General features: G+C 57.2%; 2 protein-coding genes across 2 annotated transcripts; one reads left to right on the top strand and one right to left on the bottom strand.

The window, feature by feature from the left end:
* Positions 1–690: 690 nt before the first annotated feature.
* Positions 691–27,719, top strand: Dis3 (exosome complex exonuclease RRP44-like protein Dis3; the record flags this gene model as incomplete). The annotated part of the gene is given in 20 exon segments (XM_037214743.1): positions 691–732; positions 3,913–3,996; positions 8,076–8,246; positions 8,700–8,857; positions 9,820–9,995; positions 10,596–10,822; positions 11,109–11,238; positions 12,214–12,353; positions 12,714–12,851; positions 13,033–13,179; positions 19,125–19,169; positions 19,635–19,706; positions 20,178–20,298; positions 20,730–20,853; positions 21,666–21,800; positions 24,391–24,634; positions 25,291–25,511; positions 26,354–26,522; positions 27,040–27,201; positions 27,597–27,719. Coding segments are annotated over 19 exon segments (2,757 nt in total), but the record flags the coding sequence as incomplete, so codon positions are not given.
* On the bottom strand, positions 1,980–3,176 carry LOC119092237 (alkylglycerol monooxygenase). Its single transcript, XM_037215209.1, has 3 exons — positions 2,258–3,176; positions 2,061–2,131; positions 1,980–1,989 (listed from the first exon to the last, which is right to left on the bottom strand). The coding sequence occupies exons 1-3, from the start codon at positions 3,104–3,106 to the stop codon at positions 1,980–1,982; spliced, it is 930 nt and encodes a 309-aa protein (XP_037071104.1). The 5' UTR covers positions 3,107–3,176.
* Positions 27,720–27,983: the final 264 nt, after the last annotated feature.

Genomic DNA, 27,983 nt, shown 5'->3' with positions numbered 1-27,983 from the left:
TTTTGAACAACGTGTCAAATCATTCGTACGTATGAACCTAACCTTTCTCGACTTTTTAAACAAAATCTTACCTTCTCTTCCCGACATTCTTGACTTGACAACGAACTATGAAAGTCGAGTCCAAAAATCTTCCCACGCTCCTGCTTTTGTCTTGCCAACTTCGAGCCTTCGGTCACAAAAGTACTCCTTTCGTTTTCAATACGAACGATCGCAACCCCGCACCAGTGACGCCACCCACCCACCAATGGACGTTATTGAGATAGGTGGTTGCTCCGGATAGGTGGCATGCACGAGGCAATGGTGTAAAGGCACCATGCGCGTGGCGCGCACACCTGCGTCAATTCTGCCTAGAGTTGTGGTGGGTACCAAATCGGGTACTTTGTTAGCCTGGTAGTAGATACAAAATATCAAGAACAAATTTTTAAACACAAACGCTTTAAATGAGCCTTAAATAATGGACTTTTGAAATATTCTTAACCTTCAAATAAGTAATTTAAAAAAAATGAGCCTAAGATCTCAGATTTTAGAAATCGTGCGCAGGGAAAAGCTGCAATTTCACCCTTTACCTTCATTCTCCCTATAGCTTACCAAATATGGCTGCAAATAGCCAGCGTGTGTTCTGCCGCTGTCGATACATTTCGTACGCACCATCGTCGTTTTGATGCATCGGCGTGCAGAATTGTGGGTTGACGACGACTACGCATGGGTGGTCGTCTGATTTGCGACATTAAGGTATTTCACCCGCCCAACTTGCAGGGATGTATTCAATAGGAGCACGTGCCGTTGGCTTGTTCTGTAGACTTGATCAAACTAAGTGTACATGGCTTATTAACGTAGCGATGAGGTTTCTAATCAGCATGCGAATCAGATGACCTTGGGGGTTCCGACAAAATACGTTGTTATTTCAAGCATCACATGAGAAAAGTACTCTAAGCACAGTGGCACAGGTACTGGGGGACAAGGTGTGGTGGTTCCATATCCTGAAAATTGAGTGTTGGTCTGACGAGTGGATACATCTTGACTGCAAAGAAATAAACATTTGAGTGCACCATCCCCCCCCCCCAACTTAGAACACTCCCATTCCTCCTGCCCAGGCATCTGGTTGAATGTTATGCTATGGCAGATCATGTGATAGATCCATGGACCCATTGAGAAATACAGGACAAACTAGTGGAAAGGCAGACATTCAAAATTAGAACATTTTTTGTTGTCAGTGAGATGATTCATTAGTGATAACCTTTCATTGTGTGATTTCATTGAGTGATTGCTACAGTCAGATTGGTGTGACAATGACCAAGTCTGTAAGCCAGAGCACAGATGACAAAAATATATTGTGTATGGTTTCAATTCTGCCCAGTGTCAAAGGTAACTAGTCAACATCCCCATGAAGAACCATGTCCACTGGTAAGAGGCAGAACACAAACACAGAACACAAAGGCAGAACACACCTATCTGAAAATGTGTGTGCTTGCTTACTATGTCATTTCTATGGGTCTGCCTACTGTTCCATGTCATCCTGTCAGCCCAAATACAGCAAACAAAGTATTAAGGTCTTTCATGACACATATTTTGTATTGTTACTCAAAAGTAACTGTAATATACCAAACCATCCAACATTGTTACAATACATTTTCCATGTACACCCTGTTTTGTATGTTGCAAGGGTGTTTGCTATCTGATTCAGAAAAGTGATTATAAACTCTGTTGTTTGGCAATGTCTGGATGGGCTTTGAAAGCATCCCCTGCACTCTCTGAGACTTAGCTTCAGTGCCCACACTTGCCCTTTTCCTTGGGACTGACCCCAGTCCATCCATGTACCAAACACCATGGGGGCATGCGAAGCCACAGAACTGCTGACCCACCAAACAAAACAATGCCGGTGGTAGTGAGCCAGACGGAAGCCAGTGGTCGCACCGCCAGCCAGAGGAGCACGCTCAGACAGCGGGCGGCCTCGAGCGGCTGGCCATACCGACTGCCGTTCACCAGCGCCTGCGAACGCCGTGGCCGAGGCGATGAGCAGGGCGGCGGTGGGCGGCGTCGCCAGCCGCAGGCCGGCCAGCAGCGCCACGCCCAGCAGCGTGCCGTGCGCTGCCACGTACAGCTGGAGTGCCGCTCGCGCCGGCACGGAGTACTTGACGCGGCGCGGGTCGGGTGGCGGCACGGCGGCCGGGTCGCCGAGCCGCGGTCCACCCGGTTGCCAGCCGGGACCGCACAGCATGCGGCGCGCCGCGTCCGCCCAGTCCACCTCGCGCCGCGCCGCCGCCGCCACGCGCGCGAACGCGCCCAGCTGCACCGTCCAGAGGTCGAAGGAGTCGACGTTGTGCACGAGCCCGTAGGTGGGTGGCTCGGCCTCGGCACAAAAGGTGCCGAACAGCCGGTCCCAAACGATGAGGAAGCCACCGTAGTTGCGGTCCAGATAGCGCGGGTTGGAGGCGTGGTGGACGCGGTGGTGCGAGGCCGTGTTGAAGACGAGCTCCAGCGGACCCAGCGAGCCTACCAGCTCCGTGTGGATCCAGAACTGGTAGATGAAGTTGAAGGCACGGTGCGACAGCCACATGGCCGGCGGAACGCCGAGGACCGCCAGCGGCAGGTAGAACACGCCCGTGACGAACGTCTGCAGCACTGGCTGCCGCTGCGCCGCCGACAGGTTGAAGTACTCGGAGCTGTGGTGCGCCTGGTGCATGGCCCACAAGCAGTTGACCTCGTGCAGGGCGCGGTGCTGCCAGTAGAAGCAGAAGTCGACGCCGACGAGCGTCAGCCACCAGACGCCGACCGAGTCCCAGGGTAGCTCGAACAGTCGCCAGCGCTGCCAGATGGTCGCGTACGCCCACACTGGCAGGAAGCCGCAGCCGGCCGACACCACCAGGTGCACCATCCCGCTGGCCAGCGACACCGTGTGGTCAGCGAACGCGGCGCGTCCCCTGTGTCGCGTCTGCAGGAGCACGAACTCGAGCAGCGCCAGCAGCAGGAAGGCTGGCACCGCCTGGCGCGTGTAGTCGGGCACCTGATGCACGTGCTGTCGACACGTGGCCGTCACGTTGCGGATGTACAGCAGGTCCAGCGCTGCCGAGCGCATCTGGTCCCCGAGCGACGCCGCGGCCTCCATCTCTAAGCAGGTGTAGACGAGAGCTCAGGGTCCGGTTTGAGCGCCGGCCGACAGCCCACACTCGCAGGAGGTAGAGCGGCGAGTGCTCAGCCCTGCTGCCAACTGCGCTTTGCCGGCAGAGACGAACACTCGCTCACGCATGACCTTCCGGAGACCTTGGCCTGGTTTGCACACCAACCGTACGCCGTGTTTTCCACTTCCGATGTTCTGCTGCCAACAACAGTTGCCACGGTTGCGAGCGTGGCATGTTGTCTTTTTCCTTGGCACCGAAAGAACATTTGCGCATGCGCTGTACATATCCGTACGCGTACCGTCTTGAAACTTTCACTGTCTGACAGCACAAAGGTGTGGGGCTTTTCTCGAGTGCACTTGCGCAAATGGAATCTCCAACCATCCATCCCGCCCTTTCTCATAGAAGAGTACGCCCAGCCTTATAAACACCTGAATGATGAATCGGGCGTATTTTCCCTGAGTACGCTGGGTTATGAGAGGGGCCACCGGCGAGCGGACGGTACAGTTTTTGTCTGATTGTTTTGCTCTACCGAGCATGTGCCAGGGCAAGGACGTCAGCTGTTGCGATTCAGTGCGCATGCCAGCCATGGTGCGGGGTATGCGCGTGTGCCACATCGTGCATAATATTTTAGATGCTACCCTAGCTGGGCATTTTAGCTTACACGTTCTGAAGCAGGCGCACACCACATTTGCATTCACTCACATTCTGTCGCGTTAGTAACCTTAATTTTGTGATGTTATCCCATTAGAACGATTTCGATGAATCAGTATGTACCTCATTATTTCCGTTGCAGTGAGGTTTACGGGAAGAGTTGTGGAGCAACATGTTGAAGCACAAGACATTCCTGAAGAAGAACAGACGTGGCAATGTCCTCAAGGTAGGTGCCGTCGTCTTTCCATGCCCAGTTCCGAACCCTTCTTGGCATATACTAATATGAAGGCCCGTTCGATCTGTCGTCAGCACAGTTGTCAAATGCGTTCCGTCATGCGTGCTGACGGAGCGTTGGATGTGTGGGCTGACAGAAATGTTTTTGACTTAACCTTCCTTTTCCTCTTTACCTTTTAATTGCTTCAGACAACCTTCCTTTTCCCCTGTACCTTTTAACTACTTCAGACGACCTTCCTTTTCCCCTTTACCTTTTAACTACTTCAGACCACACACCGGCTTACCGCCGACCATAACGCACTGCATACAAAGTGGTGTTTGGAAGTGTGGATCGTACTCCAGTATTACCACCATCTTTCCCATATGTAGGTTGAGTGCTTCCCATTCCAACCTCATTTAAAGTTCCTCATTTCTCATTTTAAGTGTTCACTAAGTGCTTTTTGTGTAAAAGGTCCATTGATCCTTCACAGTTACTTGTGCCGGCATGAAGCCCATCCCTTCAGTAAACTCCCATTTGTACTGACAAAGCCCATGTTGGAGACGCAAGGCGTTGCGTTCCTGTTCTCCATCTTTTTTCCGATTACTATAACGGTTTTGATTTACTGGGGAATGCAACCACACACCACACCAATTATTGTCTCCACCTTTTCATGGTTGCTCCTGGTGGCCCAATTCTCTCTTTATCGATCCTACATCGCATTTCCCCCGAGAATAAGAGACAAGTCCCCCCCCCCCCCCCCCCCACCACACTCCACCCAATGTACTCGCACACGGAAGAGCTGTCAAGTGGAACTCCCGCCTCTTTGTCAGCATGACTTTTGGTCTGGTAGCGCTTTCTGTTCATGCTGAATGGCTGACATAAAATATTGGCAACATCGCCAGCCGGTGCGTGACATCACAGACCACGTGACTTTGTGGTCACGTGACGCGGCTGAGGGAGAATAGCACGTCCTCGCTGTAATGACGCACTGTCCTTAGCTCACGTCCTCGTGCAGTGCCCGCACGTTGCCACGGAGCGCTATCGCCACTTTGGTCGTCATATGCAACATAGATCGTCCTTGCGCTCACTCATAGGCGAGAATCGCACTATCAACGTGAGAGCAGTTCTTGCATTTCTTAACGACATTGACTTCACGACCATTTATCACCTTTACAGCATCTACCGACCCCGCATGACCCTGGCAGAAAGCACCCGAGCGTACTTGCGTTGCACTCTGCGTGCTGCGGCCGGTCATATTGCAACTTGTGTTTTTTGGGCACGCTTCGGAAACCTACAACAGCCACCGTATATGATATAAGACATGGTTCTGCACAGCCATAGTTTGGACACAAAATGACCGCGGCTGTCGACGCGCCCTTAAGCCCAAATAGCAACAATGGCATCACAGCAATTTAATGATGACGTCTGTAAAGTGTCTTTGTGTCAGTGATGTCTGGTGGCATTTTGTTGTATTTTTCCAGGGATGCGCCTCTGCACTTTTTTATAAATTTGATCCGAACCCTTTGAATGGATGGATTTCTTGGATCAGTGCTCACGCTGAGCAGTGCTTGTTGTGTGAGCCCTGATCCCCACCATCCGATCGCGTAACTCCAGGCGACGACAGAATTTAGTGGCGAAAGCTTAACGTACCGCAATGCTCGGCACGGTCCGTCCTGCCCTCTGACGTCAACTGACCTTAAGCGCGACCGCTGCCACCGGCCGCAGGCCATACATGTCAAGGGCAAATAGCGAGCGCCCTAAAGCGACTCGAACCCACACTGCCACGGGTGGGTGGATCGGAAGGCAGGCGCTCTAACCAACTGAGCCACCGGGACGGACAAACTACCGGCACTGCGTGGTATTTTATTGTATTTTTGCTTAAAGGGCATTCACGTGTGTTAGTGATGGGTTTAGTCGTGTGAGAGAAACACACAATACACAGAGCGATACACGCACACACGCAGGTAGAAGCGATTTCAGTCGACAAGTCCGCGATTAAAAGACAATCAAGAACGCACGGCGAGGGAGGGCGCGGACGGCGCCGCGGACTGCCGGTTCCACGCGGCGGCGAAGCGGTGCGGAAACTACCGCTGGCTGGCGGTTGGTCGGGCGCGCGGTGGATGTAGCGAGAGCCGACGCTGCCCGAAGTAGTACGAGTTTGACGATGGGAAGACTCAGCGGGCGTCACGTATAGATCATGCAATGGACTTGGGGATTCGGGGATGTGCAGTGCCCTGCACGCGTTCAGGCAGTGACTGATAAACTGTATCCATGCGTTTCAAGCTCGTTCAAGTTCAAGTTCAAGTTCAAGCACATTCAGTCATTTTCGGTCACGACGTTGTTTTTGGTCAGACGGTTGTTGGCTTTGCTGGAGTTGCAGTGTGTTGTTGCTGAAATTTTTCTGCCGGGTGGATGCATGCTGCTTTTCTGCCACGATTTATTGTACATCAAGATGCAGATTTTGCAAAATCGCACGATGTTTTTTCGGCTTGGTGTGCGGTGTGCAAAATTGCACGGTGTTTTTTCGGCTTGGTGCGTGGTCTGCAAAATAGCTGGATATGTTTTCTGCTTGATCTTTCGGTTGCCTCTCCTCGTTTGCACCTTGCGATCTTTGGTTTCGTCATCGACCTCTTGGGAAACGGTCTTTCCAAAATTGTGTAAGTCGAGAAACCTCTGCTTTTAGTTGGTTGCAAGAAGGACGATTGCGCACAGCTTCTGTAAAATGACACATGTTACGCTTGTTTTGTACTGTAAGAGACCATTAAGTTGTGGAGCAACATGTTGAAATGCGTCCAGCCATGTCCCCGGTTACATGTCCTTTACGGTGGACAGGGGTCACCAAGTTCCCCGGTCATCATTGACAACAGTATCCAGGAAAGGCAGCTTGTTTCCAACGCTCAGCTCATAGGTGGACTCAGTGCGGGGTTGGCTTGTCGAAATATGTGGCCGACTTGCCTCAGTACGGGAATGGATTGCTTAATTATCGGGCTGGCTTGCCTAAGTATGTGTCTGACTTGCTTATATATGGAGCTGACGTGCTGAATTACGAGACCGCCTTGCTTACGTATCGGGCCGATTTGCTAAAGCACGGGCTGGCTTCCTTAATTACGGGGCTGCCTTGCTCAAGTTCGGTGTTGGCTTGCTTACGTACGGGGCTGATTTATTTAAGTACGTGACTGGCCTGCTCAAGTATGGAGCTGGCTTGCTCAATTACGGGCTAACCCGCTTAAGTACGGGGATTTCTTAAGTGCGAGGCTGGCCTGGCTTAATAACGGGGCTGACTTGTTTAAGTAGGGGGATGACTTGGTTAAGTAGAGGGCTGGCTTACTTAAGTAGGGGCTGACCTGCTTAAGTACGGGGCTGGATTGCTGAAGTACGGATCTAGCTAGCTTAAATACGGGGTTGGCTTGTTTAAGTACGGGGTTGACTTGCTTAAGCATGGAACTAGCTTTCTTAAGTACGGGTTACCGCGCTAAAGTACGGAGATGGTTTGCCTGAGTTCTTTCTAAGGCGCTTGCAAGCTCTCGATCAGACTGCGCGTATGTGCAATATTGATAACATCAACAAAAATGTCAGCCACACGTTTACAATTCGCATTCATAACAGCTCCTTTTTCACCGAAGGTTTATTTTCTGTTTCACACATGCAAAAATTGTCGATCAGTTATCGAGGAAGCTCCGGAAAGGAGCTCCACTCTGGGAAGGAGCCCCGGAAGGAGGCTACACTCAGGATGCTGAGGCATGGCGCCTATCGGCACAATGGAAAGCAAACTTTCCACGGCTACGAACACCAGTTTGCCTGTTGGTTATGTACTGCCTCTCAGCATGTCAATGAATTGATCGATTGACTCAAGACCATGACTGGTTGGGAGGGTTGATTGAAGCAAGTCTTCCGTGTTTTTATGCTTGCTCCGAACCGGCTGCGGCTCCGACCTCGGCCGGGAGCACGCGCCGAATGTGGTCGAGCAGTCGTTTTTCTGTATTTTAATGGTTCAGAAGCGGTGCATGTTCCAGCACTGTGACAGGGTCGAGCAGAGGCAGACGGTGGCCGGGCACAGCACCTGACCTATGCCAATACGCGTCCCTCCTCAGATTGTGCGCGAGCACTACCTGCGGGACGACCTGTGGTGCGGCGTGCAGGGCTGCGAGGACTGCCGGCAGCCGGCGCACGAGGCGCCGCTGGAGCGGGCGGCGCCCTCGGTCAGCTCGGCCGTGCCAGAGCCGCACCTGCTGCTGCCAGACACGAACGTCATCCTGCACCAGGTGCTGCTGCCGAGGTGCCCGGCGCCGCACGCGCCTCGCCGGTACCCGGGTGGTGTCGGCCCCGCGGTGCCGCCGGCCAGAGCTGACCCGGCGTTACGGTGGTGTGATGCTGGCTCAATCAAACGCCTGCAAGCTACCACGTGTGAAAGTGCGTTCTTTTTTAATTGCCGCCGTCTGTGGAATAAACGTCTCATTATTGCTAGCTGGACGTATTGCTTAGTATTATCGGGTACCAGCCGACCATGGAGCTGCACTGGGTACTGTGAACATATTCAGGCTAAATGAATGTAGCCTTTCACAATCTTAGAAAACTGCGGCTCGGAGGCATAATTACAGCTCATATGCAGTGTTAAACGTATGTCAGCTGAGCGATGCTGTCTTTTAGGGACCTCTTTGTAGGTATCCCATATTTGTGACAATGTCTGAACTGACTGATGATTGGCCCGTCTCCAGCTGGAGATTCTGTCCAGCGACGCCATCAAGAATGTCATCTTGCTGAAGACAGTGCTGGATGAGGCGCGGAAGCGGAGTCCTCCGCTCTACAAGAAGCTGACTGACCTCATGTCTTCCACCAACAAACACTGCTACGTGTTTATTAATGAACACCACAAGTATGTTGTCAGCAAATCACTAAGTACTTCTCCATTTGGGTAATAACGCTGACATCTGGGTAAGCAGGGAGCCATTTTATAAGCGCATGAGATACGGCTGTAGCTTTCATGCAGATTGGATCTACGAACTTGTTCTTTGAGTCAGACGACGTGAGTGTCGGATTGCGAATAGCCCAGCTTTGCAACTGGAGCTCTCAATGGTTGATGGCGTATAATGATGCTCTACTGATGAATAATGCAATGATGGTGTGAATGATGTGCGTAATGATGTGTGCAACTGCTAGGAAACGAAAAGCTGCTCTGAATCAATAATTACATCTACACAAATCAACCAACACCTTGGGAGAAAATTGCCATGCAGCACGGTGGGGAAGATATTCGGTGTTGCGCATCTGACCAGCACAGAGCTGACCGAAATAGGTTTACTCACTGCCTTGAAGTCATGCCCATGCAGACAGAGCCAGCACACATAGTCAAAGATGAGCGTGCGACTTTTTAAAGGTCCTTTTCCTCGTTTCCAGGGGTTCATATCCTACCATGTCCCTTAACTTACCTCGCTACTTGAGCTCACATCAGCGGTCACATCAGCATCATATTGCCATTGGGGCTCTGCAAAGCATTTAGCTGCTGAGGCTATATGGCGTCACCTTTCCACGCTGGCAGGAAGGGCGAGCACAGCGGGTGATCAAACCCCGCGCCTCTGGTATCCCGGAAGCGGTTAACGCAGGCGCGATAGCCACTACACTACCGACATCCCACATCACCGTATCCCTCGTCGCTTTATCTTACTTGTCATCTCTCTCTTCACCATATCTCCCCCGTGAAGTCACTTTTGTTCACCTCGCTTAGCTCCGCCTGAGGTGATGGCTCCTGACATTGGCTCACTTCAGTCCCCCACTTCTCCTGCCCCCACACCACCCCACCCCTCCCCTGACCTCTGGTGAGCGTCGCGCGCTCGACAGGGACACGTACGTGGAGCGCGTGCCCGGCGAGACGTCCAACGACTACAGCGACCGCCTGATCCGGCGGGCGGCGCTCTGGTACAACGAGCACGCGACCGGCGTCAAGACCCTGCTGCTCACCGACGACCGGGAGAACCTGCGACGCGCCAGGAAGGAGGACTTGCCCTCCATGAGAGGTGACCGGCGGGACGGCGTGGGCGGAGAGCGCTCCGTGCAGCAGCGCCGCGGTGGGCGTGCTCTGGCGGCTGGTACCGTGGGGCTGGCGCTCAGGGGCGGGGTGGGGCTGCGATGGTGACAGTTGGGTGGCTCCCACTTGCTTCAATAAGTGGCATCAATTCCTTTCTTTATATTAATGTGTCATGATAGTACACTTCGTGTTCATAGGGTCAAATGTTTAAAGCTACTTGTTGCATGCCTGCACCTACTCGTCTATGTTGTCACTAATGGCCCCTACACCCAGGGGCTGGGCATCCCTCAGTTAGGACGGAGATCTCCGCTCTGAGCGAGTAGCAGAGCGGCGGAGGAGAAGGGCCTTCAATAGACCTTACACTGTGGCCATCCAGGGTGTCCCCCCCCCCCTTTCACGGTTCATAGAGCCGTGGCCTGTAAAGTGCCGTGGTCGAGGGATGCGTGACGGCCTTCAGCCTGATGTGCCGTGACGCCCGTGACGGCGCGCTGACGCCGGCGCCGCCGTCAGTGTCCGCGTACGTGTGGTCCATGCCTGACCAGCCTGATGTGCCGCGACACCCGTGACAGTGCGCTGACGCCGCCGCCAGTCTCCGCGTACGTGTGGTCCATGCCGGACCACCCGGAGCTGGCCGATCAGCTGGCTTCGCTGGAGCTCGGCGTGCCCGGCGACGGCGCCGTCTGCTACCCGGAACACCTCGGCCTGGCGCTGCTGCAGGCCGGCATCAAGAGCGGCACGTACCGGCAGGGCAAGTTCTTCGCGCGCGACGACAACTACCTGGAGGGCACCGTCATGGTGGAGGGCCTCGAGCAGCCGGTGAGTGCGCTGGAGAGGTGGGGTCTGACAGCCGGGGGATTTCGAGAGGGACTGCCCACGACTCGACGATCGGACACTCCTCACCGATGCGTATGGGGCACAATGTCTTCCCCACCACGCAGCAGTACCGAGAGCCGACGTCATTGCCGTTGAGATGGTTCATCGCGCGTCATGTGACGCTCTCCCGGCTGGTTGGAACAGCGTGCTCGCGGCTTGGCGGTGCCCCGCTCCCCCTCCCCCTCTCCAGAGGCGCGGCGCCGGTCTGAGCCTGCGCCGACGCCGTCAGGTACTGATCCAGGGCCGCTACAACCTGAACCGAGCTGTGCAGGACGACATCGTGGCCGTGGAGCTGTTCCCGCGCGAGCGCTGGTCAGTGCCATCCAACCTGGCCATCGAGGACGTCGGCTTCGACAATGGTGGGTGTGGCTTCCAGCTGTCCTGATCCGGGCCACCCGCATGTGGCAGCGTGTAGACTGACCTTGCCTATGTCTAGTCTGGCCCTGCCTGTGTTGAGTCTGGCGGGCCTGTGTCGAGCTTGGCCCTGCTTGTGTCGTGTCTGACCCTGCCTGTGTCGAGTCTGGTCATACCTGCGTCAAGTCTGGCCCTGCCTGTGTTGAGTCTGGCTTATCTGTGTCGAGTCTGGCCCTACCTGTGCCGAGTCTGGCCCTACTTGCGTCGAGTCTGGCCCTGCCTGTGTTGAGTCTGGCTTATCTGTGTCGAGTCTGGCCCTACCTGTGCCGAGTCTGGCCCTGCCTGTGTTGAGTCTGGCCCTACCTGTGCCGAGTCTGGCCCTACCTGTGCCGAGTCTGGCCCTACCTGTGCCGAGTCTGGCCCTACCTGTGCCGAGTCTGGCCCTACCTGTGTCGAGTCTGGCCGTACCTGTGTCGAGTCTGGCCCTACCTGCGTCGAGTCTGGCCCTACCTGTGCCGAGTCTGGCCCTACCTGTGTCGAGTCTGGCCAGGACGACCCGTCCCTGACCGCGACACCTGTCCGGGTCGGGCTGTGTCCCCATGTCTGGTCGTGTCCCCATGTCTGGTCGTGTTTACACGTTTTGTAGTGCGCCCCTGCGTGACGTGGCGTGGTGCGTCGCTGCCGTGTTGCGTGTCAGCTGGTCTCACCCAGAGTCTAGTCATCTTGGCCCATAACCGACGGCATCTGATCGGGTGCACGCATTTGCGCCTCACCTTGCTCTTGCCTGACCACTCCGGCGACGCGCTGTGGTATGCGGCATAGGAAGCCAGGGCTTATGCTTGCCCGCTATGATATATCAAATGTCGTGCCCAGGATAGATAGCAGCTTGTAAGCTGAACTCTGGATCTAAGCCGCATTGCGCATGCCCTCGACCCTGACACCCGTGTGGCGTGAGCTGACCGCATGGGCCGCTGTGTCAGATTTCTCGTGCGAGCTGGGCTTCCCTCCGGAGTGTTGCCTGGGCCAGGCGGCGGCGCAGCCCACTGGCCGTGTGGTGGGCGTCATCAAGAGGAAGTGGCGCCAGTACTGCGGCATGGTCGAGCTCAACCCCATCCCAGAGGTCGGTCGGCAGCACACCTGCGCTCGCTCTCGCGTCAGCGAAGGGCGCGGTACTGATGCCCCTTTCCATGGAAGGTCGCTGGTTCGATTCTTGTGCTGTGCGTTTCCTTTAGTGGCCATAGTGGGTCAGCTGGTTTGAAAGCCAGACACGCCCATGTTACCCCGTGTGCGTCAGCTCTGTACCGTATATGCTGGTGGCTTTCACGTATCCATCACGTACTGACGGTTGAGTGCCCTACGAAATCTGGACGATCTCGCGCCGGAGCATCCGTTCAGGGCCTTGGCACCGTGACACTGCGACCGTGACACTGTGACCGCGACACCATAACACCGTGACACCATGACCGACTGTCTGCTGCAGGAGATCCACCACCAGTTTGTGCCGGCCAACGGGCGCGTGCCCCGCGTGCTGATCCAGACGGCGCGGGGCCAGCAGCTGGCCGGCAAGCGGGTGGTCGTCACGATAGACAGCTGGCCCAGGAACTCGCGCTACCCCCTGGTCAGTGGCATGGCTGTAGGACGGTTGATAAGGCCGTTGAATGACGATCGAGTAACAATGATGGCGGAGGCTCAGTCTCAGAAGTTCCCTGGCTACAGATGGTGTCATGCGCACAGTAGGACTGTTGCTGCTGCCTGCCAACCAGCGTATGACCTTGACCGTGATGTTTCGGTGCGGCCAGGGACACTTTTGCCGCGACCTGGGCAAGATCGGCACCAAATCTGCTGAGAACGAGGTGCTGCTGCTGGAGCATGACGTGCCGCACAGTCACTTCTCGGACGGCGTGATGGCCTGCCTTCCCCGGCTGCCCTGGGAGATCACGCCTCAGGTACGGCCCACAGCTGGAAAACTACTGCGCAGGCTCGACGGAGAGGCAGGGATTCTTGCTGTAGGCACGATATAAAGACCGAAGGCCTGGTTGCAGGGACGGGGGATCAGAGACCACTCTGCATGTAAGACTTCGAAATAGCCAATGGTAACATCCGGCACCAGGCTGGAAAAGCTGCCTGGGGTCATGAGCATTAGGTAAGTACACACACTAGATGCTGGTTGACGCATTTTAATCCGGCTAATTATTGTTTTCGTCACGGAACCTGAAGACTCGCCCCGGCTCGCATTGTCCGCTGGACCAAACCAACCACTGTCGGATCAAAATAGTGTATTCTGGAACATCGCCTCCGTGAACCCGCCATCCACGCGTCCATCAGTGCCGTCCGCTGTGCGCTCGGGGCTGGCCACTCGCTGTGCGGCCGCTCAGCGAAAGTGCAGCACTTCTGCCATGGCGTCGGCCGTCTCGGTCGGGTCCAGGCCGTCGAAGATGGCGGCGCCGAAGTGGAGCGGAAAGGCGGCCGCCAGCGCCAGCTCGTCCGGCTCCAGCCCGCCCAGCTCCTCGTCGTTGCTGGTGGACGTCTCGTCGGCCGTGTCGGCGGCGTTGCCGCTGTCCTCGTCCTCGGCCGCCGCGCGCAGCGTGTATGGCAGCGGCGGGCCCGGCGGCGGTGGCGGTGGCGGTGGCACCGGCACTGTGGACGTGCCGGCCATGACACCCGCTTGGCTCGCCACGCCCGTCGCCGCCGCGCCCGACGCCGCCGCCGCCGCCGCGCCCGCCGCCGGGCCGGCCGCCGCTGCCGTCGCGCCCGCCGCCGCCGCGCCCACCATGGCGACACCGCCGGTCGCGGCCGGCCCGCCCTGGTAGCGGATCATCATAAGATTGCGCGTGTTGTTGATGGTCTTGCGCTCCTGGCGCGCCTCGTCCGTGAGCTTGCGCTTGCCTGTGGTGCGGCCGGCGCCCGCCCGCCGGCCCGGCGACACGGGCGTACGCTGCGGACTCACTGGAACGGACCGCGGCGGCGTCACGGTGCGGCCAGCTGAGGCTGCTGGTGGCGGCCAACGGGTCGCGTTGCCGGAGTTTTATCACATATATTTTTTATTTTGTTTTATCACATATGCCCAACACCGTACACTCCCACGCAGGACTTAATAACACCTAACGAAGGCCGGAGGATGAACAGGCTGAAACGTTGTGTGCGTACTAAGACACCAGACAAGGACGACAACAACTACGTCATCCATTCACTAATGGAAGTTAATGCTGGCGTGTAACTAGCTGAGCGCTTTGGACCATAACTGGCCATTTCAGAGCTGTCGAGTTACAGAGGAGTACGGGATGGGGTAATGCCGTGATTATGATCAGTTGTTTCATCGCCACCGAGTCTGACCCCGCGCGGGGATCCGACCGGAGGGTGCACGCGGCTGCTCTGCCGGGCCTGCCGCCAGCGCGGCCGTGAGTCTATGCTCGGCTGACGGCCGCAGCACGCTCCCCGGAAGACGGGCTCTTTTCGGATCACGGGAATGGGGTATGAATAGGGAAAACAGAGCGTATAACCGTCATGTCCGGCGAAACCTTTGGGTTTTCACGCTGTGGTGATGGGCGTCAGCAGGCCTGACCAAGGCATCTTTTTCAGCCCAAAGTTGGGCGTGTGTGCGTACGTAACTGACCTTTGCCGGCCTTCCTGGGGCTGGGTGTGTCGGCCGGCCGGTCGGCGCTGTCCGCCTCGCCGGGGCCCTGCTGGCTCTGCTGCAGCCGGCGGCGCACCAGAGAGTCCAGGCCCGAGAGCGCGCGCTGCTTCTCCTGAGAGCGCGCGGCCCGGGGCGTCACCGGGCTGGGCTGCGGTAGACTGCTGAATGTGCGTGGGCCGACTGCGACAGAAGCCGTGTTGCATCACAGCAGCCGACTAGGGTTGCGATAAAAACTCTACGTTCGCAGCGTCTCTTTCGGACTGGTCGCGGTGCGTGTATGGTTCGTGAGTAAACTGCCCAAAGATAAGGCATGGTGTGTATCCTTACCCACATCGTGGTGGTATCTTGCGGTCAGGGCAAATATTGGCTACCGTCGTTATGTGGTGGCAGCATAAACCTCTACACTTTAAAATGTACAGCCAGCTGCTGGATCTATTTTGATGGCAGAGATATGACAGGCTGTCCACTGGGTGCTGTGGAAGAGAAACGTTGACTCTCCTAATTGTCACTCAGCTGTGTAGTGTAAGTTGCATGCCTTCTTCACAATCACCATTGGGCGTTGGTCATGTATTGGTGTTTTCTTACCTCCCTCATCGTCCACATGCTAGTACATACCTGCTTCCGACTTGCGTCATCGAGGCTGGTGCAACAGTTGACTACATCAACAAGCTGCCAATGCAAGTCTACAAAATTGTTCTCTGTGGGAAGCCCAACTCCTTTCAAGCTTACTGATGACACCCCCTGGACGTGTTTTACGAGGCTGATTGCGATGCTCAGCAGCGCGAGGAGCGTGAAATTGTCCTGTCGACTTACACAGCGGAGTTCCAAGCGTACAGTCATGCGACCGCTTATGCTATGCAGCCTTTGCATGAGATTCGCTGACTAGATACCACCGAAATAAACTGGATCTGCGGGAACCAAAACTTCTTCGTTATGAACCAATTGATTGGCGTCAATTGTCAGTTTGTCCGAAGCTGTCAGTGGAGTCCATGACACCACTTTGAGTGAACATTCACAACCTTGGAGCACTGTCGGGAAGAAGTGCGGCGTCGATAATGCTGACCTAATGTGTATCGGTCCAGTTACCTGTGGATGTCCGAAATGTTAAACAAAAGAGGGACGCAAAGCGGGACATGGCAAGATTCATGTGAAGCGAATGTTTCGGTTAGGTATTGACCCCAGAATGGTGCTGGAAAAGGAATAGCCACATGAATGACTTCAGCAAAGATAGCTTCTGATGTCAGATGGACCAAAGGGATCCCGATTTGTTATCAACCACCTGTTTGTGTGACATCATACACGGTGAGCTGCAAATTGCAAAACCTTGAATTTGCTTTAAGCGTCACGTGCAATGTCCATCTGGGCGAAACATAGGCGCAGGTTCACAGGGTTACGGAGTGGCATGTCGGGTTTTGATAGCTTCATTGGTGGGCTGCCGCAAACTGACCATCAGCTCCTGCTGCAGGTCTTCCAATCCAGACACGTTATTGGTGCCTTTGAGAGACTGCCATTTGGAATAGGCCTCCTTCTCGTACTGGGCAGCCACCTTCCCGACTTCGACTTGTTCTGTGGATGACACCATGTTTTGGTAGGGCGCTCCACGCAAAAAGCGGCTTTCAATTTTGTCAGATATCGGCACTCGGGCCACCTTGTGACTATTTTGATGTGGTTTGAAGAGAGAAACCACACTGACGGAGGTTCCTGTCTTCATCCCGATTCTATCCATAGACGCCTTCCAATCTTTAAATTAACGGGCTAAATTCTACTGGCAAATGCTTAGTCAACACGACGCCGATCAGTTGTGCAGAGAGACAGTATTAATTATCAATTAGATATTATTTGTATCGATTAAATATTAAGGCGTTATTAATTGCCCCCCCCCCCTCCGTAGTTAATTTCACAGTATATTACCTTTCGTGTATGCGTTGCTGACCACTTTTTTCATAGTCTTGATGTCTTTCTTCACGGCCTTGTGGTTGTCGGTGGTTCTGCGGAGATTGGCCAGAGCTTCGGCCAGCTCTCCGTACAAGTGCTCCAGCTCCTGGACTTCCTCGGACAACCGGCTAGACGACTGACTGTCGAAAGGGGGCACGTCTTTGAAACAGAGGCGCAGTGAGCGTCGACTCTGCTGGGAGTGGTACATTTTCACAATCCTCGGCGCACTGATCGAAGCAGTGCGCCCAAAATGAAGCCAATATATTTTTTAGTTGACGTTTAGCTAACTCACTCCATCGCATAATCCCACGCGATTTTGTTACTTCTGCTAGGCCCTAGTATGCTGCAACGTCATGGCTTTGCCCTGGAAAAGACAGCGAATTACTGCATGCTAACTATATGACCAAATTATGTGGAGGGGACTCGCGCGTTTGGAACTGCCTGTACTCGAACTCACTTGGCTGCGTCCGTGCTTTGCTTAATGATTTGTGACAGCACATCTGTATTGTCCAAGGCCTTTCTCCACAAGTCCATCAGCCTTTGTGCTTCCGCCGTTATGTCGCTGATTTTCTTTTGCTCTGTCTTCTCTAGGGCAAATTCCGTCACGGCGTGTAGGGCACTGTGACATTCGTTCATTTGTGCTCTCATTTTGTCCGGGTCCATGGCGTCGCGGGCATTCTGTACCATGCTTTGACTAACCTCAATCTGTTCGCTGCGGCTATCTGCCGCCGGCGCTTCTGTAACCGAGTCCGTGCGCAAGATCACCTTGTTGGCCCTCTCAAACCCGTCGTGGTCACTGCTGACCGCCGTCACCGCGGCCACCTCTCCGTCCGATTCCTCCTCGTTCGCCTCCTCGACGCCTGCCGGCTCGCATCCACTCACCACCAGAGTCGGGATCAGAATCGGACCCCCGTGTCCCGGCACGGTCGCCTCCGCCGCCACCGAGTGTGCCCCAGGCTGGTCATCCTCGGACGTGTGCTGCTCCACCACCGGCCGACGGCTGGGCGTGGCCGGACTCTGCGCGCTCTGCAGCGGCCGCTGGCGGACGGCGGGCGCGGCGCCGGCGCGCCGCGGCTGTCGCGTCTGCCGCGTCGACCTGGTCTCCGCAGGGGCCGGGCCGCGTCGCCTGAACACCCGGTCCCACCAACTGGCCGAGCTAGACCGGTTACCGCCAGACATCCGGCTGCTGCGGCGGTGTCAGACTCTGGGATGGCCGTCCACACGCCGACCCTTAGTGATCAGCTGTTTTGAGTGCTGGGCTGATCCTTGGGAAGGTCAGGACGTAGCTAACAATAAGCTCCTTTACGTAACGTTTGGTCTCAAAACGTTTACGCTTAATTTGTTTAGTGCTTTAAATCACCTGCATTGATCAATAATCGGTGAAAATAAGTAAAATTGATGTACGGAATCCTGTTTGGCACGTGACAACTTTTCTCCGCTTCCTCTTTTAAGGTGGTTGTTTTTTATTTTGATAACTTATTAGAAAAGTGAAGAGCACGGTGTAGTTAGGCAAAGCCACGGAGAAGGTCGCGATGACATTGTGGTCTTACTTGTGCAGAGTTCCACAGATTGTCTCTGCATTTCCATTTCCCGTAACGGAGATTTCGTCTGTGCACAAATTTTCTAATGTATGAAGACTCTAAAAGCACGTTAAGTTTGTTGCTTTCTTCTTTTGATATTCGGCGGTCGGGCACGCTGATTACGTACGACCCCTCTCCCATCGTGGAGACCAGGACGCTTTTCAAACTAAGCTGTTCACGACATTGAAGCATGTTACGGAGGATTTCGTTTCTTGACGTACTGTGGTCCGCGGACACTGCCATCGGTGTACATACATCGTTACTGCTGCACACGGAAGTGCTCCCAGGAGGGAATGGCCTAGGCAGCACCCAGCATGGGCCTGCAGATCACGCCATGTATTGTATAATCCTCTTAAAAAACAACATCGAATCCATGAGCGTTAGTGAGACATCACGCTGTCAGCTAGCGGTGGACCACCTCCAGCTGGTAACGGATCTGCCCCGGCGGCCATCTCGAGTGCTCGTCATTCCGTGGCCCTCCGGTGCGTGCGCGCGCCGAAGCGTGGCGTGAGGCAGCTGACCGGCTTCCACGCCACGTGCCCTATGGGGGGACTGGCCGCCGCCAGCGCCGCCGACGACCACCCGACAGGTTCATGTGTGCTCGCGGCGGCCTGATGAACCGTCTGGCCGCGGTTTTGATCTGGACACTCGACACCTTCTGTGCGTTGTGTCGACGGTGTCTACGGTGTCACGTAAGCGGTGATGCGATGGTACTCGTGACTGCGTGTCTGTTTCGTTTCAGGACGTCGCGAACCGGGTGGACTTACGCCACGTCGATGTCTGTTCGGTATGTACACGTTTTCACGCGCGGCGCCTTTGTGTGTTTGTTCAACCCATCTTCTCGCTGTGGTTTTGTGATGTTTCACGAGGCATCCCAATCTATTCTCGTTAAGCGTGGCAGTCAGTCACGCTGTTCGCGGCGGGGCGACGAAATATCAGACTTGTGGCTAGGATCGACCCGTTTTCCGTTGTTGGTTGTGTTTTTCTTGCATAATATTAATGACGATGTGTTCGACGATTTCCTTGTGCTTTTGTTTTATCCCAAACAAGTAGTTCGACAGCCCACCTCTGTCATAATAGTGCTCTATGCTTTTCTGACGTACGTGTTGCGCGATGTATGCCAATGCGATGGGCCACCCATGGGGTGGTTCGGATGGGACATGCGGTGGTCAGGAGCTGCCACAAGGCGGGTTACGTGGGTCATTGCCCTCAATATGGCTATCGCCGTGACGTAGGACGCTGCCGTCGTCAGGTGGACCCGCCCGGCTGTACTGACATTGATGACGCTCTGCACTGCAAACGTCTGGAGAGTGGAAACTTCGAGGTTAGCTTTAGCTCTGGCCGATGCGTGACGCGTAGCGTGTCAGTTGAAAACAATGCACATGTCGGCTCTGCCAGCAGGTCTATCACCGCCCGTGTCTCCTCGCTTCTGTGCGAAGTTCTGAACGTGCATGATTGCTTGTTTCAATGGCAGTTCTGAATACTACGCGGCCTTCTGTGGTCGTATGCGTCTGACAAACGCTTGGGCCATTTTTCATTGACGCGGAGATGTTTGTGAAATAGCGTTGTAAACATCCTTTCCCACTATGTGATAAACATTTCCGTTTGCGGGCTTACATGGCCTGAACTGAAAAGCACTATTAAAAAGCAAAAATGAATGGTTGGTAGAGTTTTCACCCCGTGAACAGCTGTGCCAGCTGTTGTTACCAGCGCCCGAGTGTGACGAGCTGGTTCCACTGACGCTCACTTCCTCGGTGTGCACGTGATGACCAGCCGGTCTGCGCACCTCCTCCAGGTGGGTGTGCACATCGCGGACGTTTCGCACTTTATCCGGCCCGGCACGGCGATCGACAAGGAGGCGGCCAACAGGGGCACCACGGTCTACCTCATCGACAAACGGATAGACATGGTGCCAGGTATGCCCTACAGCACCCCATCAGTGGGCTGCCAACGAGCGATTGTCCTGCGCTCGACCAATGGGATTATTTGGACGGAAGAGCCATTCAACTACTGGTTGCACTGCCTGTTGTGTAGACAGTTGGGTCAGGACAGAACGCAGTATGGTACGCAGTACTGTTAGGCGCCCGGTTTGGTAATGAAAGTAGTATGATTATCGGGTGCATTTCTGATGTAGGTGGCAGTGGTGCCGATGGTAGCATCACTGCCAAGAGTTTAGGACAGTTTCTGTTTTCCTTTGACAAGTCACTGGCCGCTTGAGCGGGACCGCAGAAACATCGGGCGGGGGGGGGGGGGGGGGGGGGGCAGGCGTGCTTTGGCCGTCCGAGGCTGCAGGCGAGGTCGGCTGTCCGCAGGTCGGGCCGCCTGACGAGCCGGCGCCGCGTTTCAGACTTGCTCAGCTCGAACCTGTGCTCGCTGCGGGGCGGCGAGGAGCGGTTCGCCTTCTCCTGCATCTGGGAGGTGACGCCCGATGCCGAGATCGTTCACACCAAGTTCCACAAGTCCATCATCAGGTGGGTCGTCGCTGACAGAACCCCTGGTGCTGCTGGTCCGTCGCCCTACACATACGTAATAATATTATGCTAAAAGGTTAGGTGTATCCTGTATCCTGCTGATTTTCAGACGCGAAACTGCACATGAACGCAAATGAAGATTTGAGATAGGTAACGTCCCGTTTCACAAAACGCTTGCAGTTTGCAGTACAAAGCTTAACAGCATTGTGGCGCCAATGTCGTTGGGGTTTTACGACGCACTTAGCTGCTGAGGCTATATGGTGTCGCTTGTCTCTCTCCTCTGGCAGGAATGACGGACACCGCGTTAGCCAAGCCCTGCACCTCTTGTTTCCCAGACGCGCAATGGTTAACGCAGATGCGTTAACCATTACACCATCGGTACCATTTGCAGCATTGCACCAGGCCATGCCAGCAAAAGTATAGTTAAACCTGGGCGTGGCGATGTCGGCGTCCCGGTGGGCTGACGTAAGCCCTGCTCCACTGAGCCGGCCCACTGGCAAGTTTCAGGTCCTGATCCTGACCACCAACTGACTGCCCCCCTCTGACACTGCCCTGCCATTAGGGGCCAGCTTCTTCTGGCCCTGCTGATCCTCTCCTGTCGGTACGTGACAGCTTCTGCTGGCCCTGCTGATCCTCTCCTGCCGGTAGGTGCCAGCTTCTGCTGGTCCGCTGATCCTCTCTTGCTGTCAGGTCTCAGTCATTGCTGTCCTGCTGACGTTGTCGTGCCGGCAGGTCTGTCATTGCTGCCGTGCTGATGGTGTCGTGCTGGCAGGTCAGCCATTGCTGCCCCGCTGATGATGTCGTGCTGGCAGGTCGCGGGCGGCGCTGACGTACGGTGAGGCGCAGCTGAAGATTGACGACGCCAGCCAGCAGGACGCCGTCTCCCAGTCGCTGCGCGGTCTGAACTCGCTCGCCAAAGTGCTGAAGCGGCGCCGGCTGGAGAACGGGTAGGTGTTAGTTGGCAGGCGAGCTGTGCACTGCATGCCGCCAGTGGTCAGGACTACAGCGCGCACACGTTCAGTTCAAATGGCAATGAGAGATGGCCGTAGATCATATTAAAACGCCTTCAAGCTACTGGCGTGTTCTTCGCGCCTAACCCGAACCTTGTTATTTGTAGCTTGCTTTGAAAACTCCTGACCAGTGTCTGCGGACCTGGATGTGATGAACGGTGAGGGCGGGCGCCTACCCTGGTAACCGCTCGCCGCCGCGGCAGAGCCCTGCCCCGGTAATCGCTCGCCGCTGTGGCAGGGCTCTGCCCCAGTAGCCGCTCGCCGCGGCGGCAGGGCTCTGCCCCAGTAGCCGCTCGCCGCGGCGGCAGAGTCCTGCCCCGGTAACTGCTCGCCGCCGCGGCAGAGACCCTGCCCCAGTATGCCGCTCTCCGCGCGACAGAGCCCTGCCCCGGTAATCGCCGCCGCTGCGGCGACTCTGCCCTAGTAGCCGCTCGCCGCGGCGCAGAGCCCTGCCCCGGTAACCGCGCCGCCGCGCAGGGCCCTGCCCCGGTAACCATTCATCGCCGCGACAGAGAGCCGTGCCCCGGTAGCCGCTCGTCGCCGCGGCAGAGCCCTGCCCCAGTAACCGCTCTCCGCCGCGACAGAGGCCGTGCCCCGGTAACCGCTCTCCGCCGCGAACAGAGCCCTGCCCCAGTAACCCGCCGCCGCCGCGGCAGGGCCCTGCCCAGTAAGCCATTCACCAAGCCGCGACAGAGCCGTGGCCCGGTAAAACCGGCGCGCCCGCCGCGACCAGGGCTCTGGCTTGCCCCAGTAGCCGCTCGCCGTCGGCGGCAAGAGTCCTGCCCCGGTAACCGCTCACCGCGGCGGCAGAGCCCTTGCCCCAGTAACCGCCCGCCTGCCTGCGACAGAGCCCTGCCCAGTAAACCCGCCCGCCGCCGCGAACAGAGCCCTGCCTCAGTAACCGCTCTCCGCTCCCGCGACAGAGCCCTGCCCCGGTAATCGCTCGCCGTTGCGGCAGAGCTCTGCCCAGTAGTCGCTCAGCCGCGGCGGCAGAGCCCTGCCCCGGTAACCGCTCGCCGTCGCGGCAGAGTCCTGCCCCAGTAACCGCCCGCCGCCGCGACAGAGCCCTGCCTCAGTGACCGCTCTCCGCCGCGACAGAGCCCTGCCCCGGTAATCGCCCGCCGCTGCGGCAGGACTCTGCCCTAGTAGCCGCTCGCCGCGGCGGCAGAGTCCTGCCCCGGTAACCGCTCGCCGCCGCGGCAGGGCCCTGCCCCGGTAACCATTCATCGCCGCGACAGAGCCGTGCCCCGGTAGCCGCTCGTCGCCGCGGCAGAGCCCTGCCCCAGTAACCGCTCTCCGCCGCGACAGAGCCGTGCCCCGGTAACCGCTCTCCGCCGCGACAGAGCCCTGCCCCAGTAACCGCCCGCCGCCGCGGCAGGGCCCTGCCCCAGTAACCATTCACCGCCGCGACAGAGCCGTGCCCCGGTAACCGCTCGCCGCCGCGACAGGGCTCTGCCCCAGTAGCCGCTCGCCGCGGCGGCAGAGTCCTGCCCCGGTAACCGCTCACCGCGGCGGCAGAGCCCTGCCCCAGTAACCGCCCGCCGCCGCGACAGAGCCCTGCCTCAGTAACCGCTCTCCGCCGCGACAGAGCCCTGCCCCGGTAATCGCTCGCCGTTGCGGCAGGGCTCTGCCCCAGTAGTCGCTCGCCGCGGCGGCAGAGCCCTGCCCCGGTAACCGCTCGCCGTCGCGGCAGAGTCCTGCCCCAGTAACCGCTCGCCGCCGCGACAGAGCCCTGCCTCAGTGACCGCTCTCCGCCGCGACAGAGCCCTGCCCCGGTAATCGCCCGCCGCTGCGGCAGGACTCTGCCCTAGTAGCCGCTCGCCGCGGCGGCAGAGTCCTGCCCCGGTAACCGCTCGCCGCCGCGGCAGGGCCCTGCCCCGGTAACCATTCATCGCCGCGACAGAGCCGTGCCCCGGTAGCCGCTCGTCGCCGCGGCAGAGCCCTGCCCCAGTAACCGCTCTCCGCCGCGCGACAGAGCCGTGCCCCGGTAACCGCTCTCCGCCGCGACAGAGCCCTGCCCCAGTAACCGCCCGCCGCCGCGGCAGGGCCCTGCCCCAGTAACCATTCACCGCCGCGACAGAGCCGTGCCCCGGTAACCGCTCGCCGCCGCGACAGGGCTCTGCCCCAGTAGCCGCTCGCCGCGGCGGCAGAGTCCTGCCCCGGTAACCGCTCACCGCGGCGGCAGAGCCCTGCCCCAGTAACCGCCCGCCGCCGCGACAGAGCCCTGCCCCAGTAACCGCCCGCCGCCGCGACAGAGCCCTGCCTCAGTAACCGCTCTCCGCCGCGACAGAGCCCTGCCCCGGTAATCGCTCGCCGTTGCGGCAGAGCTCTGCCCCAGTAGTCGCTCGCCGCGGCGGCAGAGCCCTGCCCCGGTAACCGCTCGCCGTCGCGGCAGAGTCCTGCCCCAGTAACCGCCCGCCGCCGCGACAGAGCCCTGCCTCAGTGACCGCTCTCCGCCGCGACAGAGCCCTGCCCCGATAACCCCGCGGCAGAGTCCTGCCCCGGTAACCGCTCGCCGCCGTGGCAGGGCCCTGCTGCTCGCCTCGCCGGAGATCCGCTTCCACATCGACTCAGAGACGCACGACCCGATCGACGTACAAGCCAAACAGCTGCTGGAGACCAACTCCATGGTGGAGGAGTTCATGCTGCTGGCCAACGTGTCGGTGGCGGAGAAGATCCTGGAGGAGTTCCCCGAGTGTGCGCTGCTGCGGCGCCACCCGCAGCCACCGCCCAACAACTTCCAGCCGCTGGTGAAGGCGGCGGAGCTGCAGGTGGGCTGGCGACACCGACGACCGCCGCACACGCGCGGTGCCGACGGGGCGGACTCGTGTGTCCTGGTGCTGTCTGCTCTGGACGTGTATGCGTGTATCTGTTCTTGCTGGCATCTGTTTGTGTGCATGCTTAAGCATATGTATGGGTGTGAGTGTGTATGAGCGTTTGCGTATGTGTGTGACATTACGATCGGAATACTATTGGTGATTGATGGGATGGCAAAACCGAGAAATCCAGGAAAACTGGGAAATTCAGAAGTTGCATTGCACTGCCTTGACTGATTCACATCAAAGCGATGGAAATCCAGAGCGTGTTTGGATGTGCGATTGTGACTGTGTGCGCACCTGGTTGTAGGTGAGTGAAGAGTTGTTCACATTCAAAGGGAGCCAGCTGGCCGGTCACCAATGACTGGTGCTTGGCAGCTCCAGCTGTGCCTGTACCCTAATAAACCGCCACAGACTACTCATGCACCGTTAGCTGTCAGCTTTATGTATTGATGGCAATGTGCACAGTCCTGCCTTCTCACCATCGTCCCTTTCGGTAAGGACATTTTTCTTTGCGCAGCCAGAGCGCACGGTTTGCTCACATTCTGTGGGTCTGAGCGTGTTCTCGTGCTTCAAACAACCCCAGCGTAACATCCATCTCGCCTCGCTAGGGCTTCAAGCTTAACGTGGACTCAAACAAGGCGCTGCAGGAGTCGCTGAACCTGGCGGTGCGGCCCGACAACCCGTACTTCAACACGATGCTGCGTATCATGGCCACCCGCTGCATGATGCAGGCCGTGTACTTCTGTACAGGCACCATCAGCCGCGATCAGTTCCAGCACTACGGCCTGGCGGCGCCCATCTACACCCACTTCACTTCGCCCATCCGACGGTACGGCCGGCTGCTGACGGCGGCGCGGGACGGGCTCATCACCCGACACGGCACGACGCCGACCCGCTCACTTGGCTCTTACGCACGGCGAGGACTGTCCTGCGCTACTGCATTGGGAGGAACCGGTCTATGATGAGAGCACTGTTTTAGATTTTGTGAAGCGTCTTGATTTCAAAATAATGCACTTACATGTCTAATAATCCGTGACGGTGTTTAACAAGTTCTGATACGCCTAATTCAGGCTTGATGACTCGTGCATAGCGCGCTGTCCACAAAGGCGTTGAAGTTAAGATCAAACAAAGTTGCAGGCGTTGAATGATCGACGCAGTCAATGCGCCCTTAAAACGTGCAAAATTGCTACTACTGACCGGCTCACCTCCCTGACCATGCTGTGATTAGCTTACCTCCCTGACCATGCTGTGGCCAGCTCGCCTCCCTGACCATGCTGTGACCGGCTTACCTCCCTGACCATGCTGTGGCCAGCTCACTTCCCTGACCATGCTGTGGCCGGCTTACCTCCCTGACCGTACTGTGACTGGCGTACCTCCCTGATCATGCTGTGACCGGCTCACCTCCCTGACCATGTTGTGACCTGCTCACCTCTCTGACCGTACTGTGACCTGCTCACCTCTCGAAGCCGTTAGATCATAGTGGGACCCCCACTGGAAACCCATTTCGGGGTTTCCGCTGTGGCCTGGATGCATCTCATTAACGTGACTGGGTCGACTCGTCCGGTCGTGTCGGCACCAGGCCCCGTCGTGTCTTCTCTGTGGGATCGCGCTGTGACCTGCAGATGACCTGACCCCGGCGTCCGCGCGCTGACCCTCGTCGTCCGGCTGCAGGTACGCCGACATCATAGTGCACCGGCTGCTGGCCGTGGTCACCGGCCAGGACTCCACCTACAAGGAGCTGCTGGACAAGCGACGCACCCAGAGCACCTGCAACCACATCAACTACCGGCACCGGATGGCCCAGTACTCGCAGCGCGCCTCTGTGGGGCTGCACACTCACGTGAGTGACCCCGGCCGCGCTGCGCTGCGCCGGCAGCTCGGTATGCTCGGGCGCTGGGACGGTCGCGCCGCTGTCGGCGTGCCTGCCCGGGCCGTCCCTGTTCAGACCACCACTTGGCTTGCTCAGCGACCATCCTTTGGATATTCGTTCGGCGTTCGGCGTTCGTGCGCCGTGTTGTTTGTCTCTACGACTCGTCTGTGTGGTCGGTTTTGGGTGCATTGCCTGTTTGTAGGCACCTCGACCAGGCCGGTGTCGGACGGGCACCAATAGCCAGCGAGGCCGTGGGTGGCCGCCTCGGCGCGGGGATCGTATCAGCCGCTGTTGCCTCGTCGCGGACCGGCGCCGCGCACTGGGTATGCGACGGCTGTCGGCCTGCAGGCGTGGGGCTGGTCGGGAGCGGAGCGGAGTGTCCGGACGAGCTGACGGCTGCTGGGCGAGAGCCAGCGGCGGCGCTGCTGCCTCAGCGGTCGCGCCCCGCCCCTCGCCACCGACACCGACGTTCGCCGCCCGTCCACAGCTGTTCTTCAAGGAGCGCGTGCGCGAGGAGGAGGGCTACGTGCTGCTGGTGAAGCAAAACGCTGTGTCTGTGCTGGTGCCCAAGTATGGTCTGGAGAGCACCATCTTGCTGCCCGGATCTGAGCGCGAGAACGCACGCGTGCAGTTCGTCTACGACGATAAGGTGGGCATGCGATATGGGAGGTGTGACGCGCGCTCCTTTGTCGCCACCGCCTACGGGAAATGGGCCCGAGCAGCAGCGGTGTGGAGTAGGGTGGCAGAGCAGCTAAATGGTGAGCGTGTTAAATGGCTCTGTTCTCCGTTGTACTTCGTCACGTTTTCGATAGGATAGTTTTGTATATCGCGCTGACGTATTTTACAATGTTGCCTCGTTTGTTACCGCAGTATTTTTGCTGGTAGTTTCTCAAACAAATAAGGTATCAATAGATGGTGGTCGTAACAGGCCACAGTGTCACTACGGGCGGAAATCGCCCTCCTTTGTTAGTGGAGCACTTTTGCGTCCACCCATCTTGTGTGAGGTCGAAGATAGCCTGAATGAATGGTCTGGGCGTTATGCAGGTGCCCTCCCAGGCGGCGGGAGGTGTGACCCTGAAGACGTTTGACAAGGTCATCGTTCAGCTGTCGGTGGAGTCCAGAAACGTGCAGCAGCAGAAGCTGGTGATGAAGCTCATCAAGCCCGAGGTAGAGTCCGCAGAGTGGTAGCGTTTGGGCGTTGCTAGGCTCTGTTTCTTAAAATTAACATCTACTGTTACGAATACCATCTATATGGGTATTTATCACCAGATGACGTGTTGGTAAGCATGCGCAGGTACTCATGTTCCAAGACGACGTTGCATTCTGGCAAAGAACTTGGATGTGAACCATGCGGCGCACACACGTTTGCAATGCGTCCATTACCAGACGCTGAACAGGTCTCTGCTCGTCGTGGACGTTGGAGGCCCGTTC

This window comes from Pollicipes pollicipes, unplaced genomic scaffold (assembly GCF_011947565.3).
Source record: "Pollicipes pollicipes isolate AB1234 unplaced genomic scaffold, Ppol_2.1 Scaffold_3447;HRSCAF=4054_pilon_pilon_pilon, whole genome shotgun sequence".
Lineage (NCBI taxonomy): Eukaryota > Metazoa > Arthropoda > Thecostraca > Pollicipedomorpha > Pollicipedidae > Pollicipes > Pollicipes pollicipes.
This window is presented reverse-complemented; position numbering and strand designations above follow the sequence as displayed.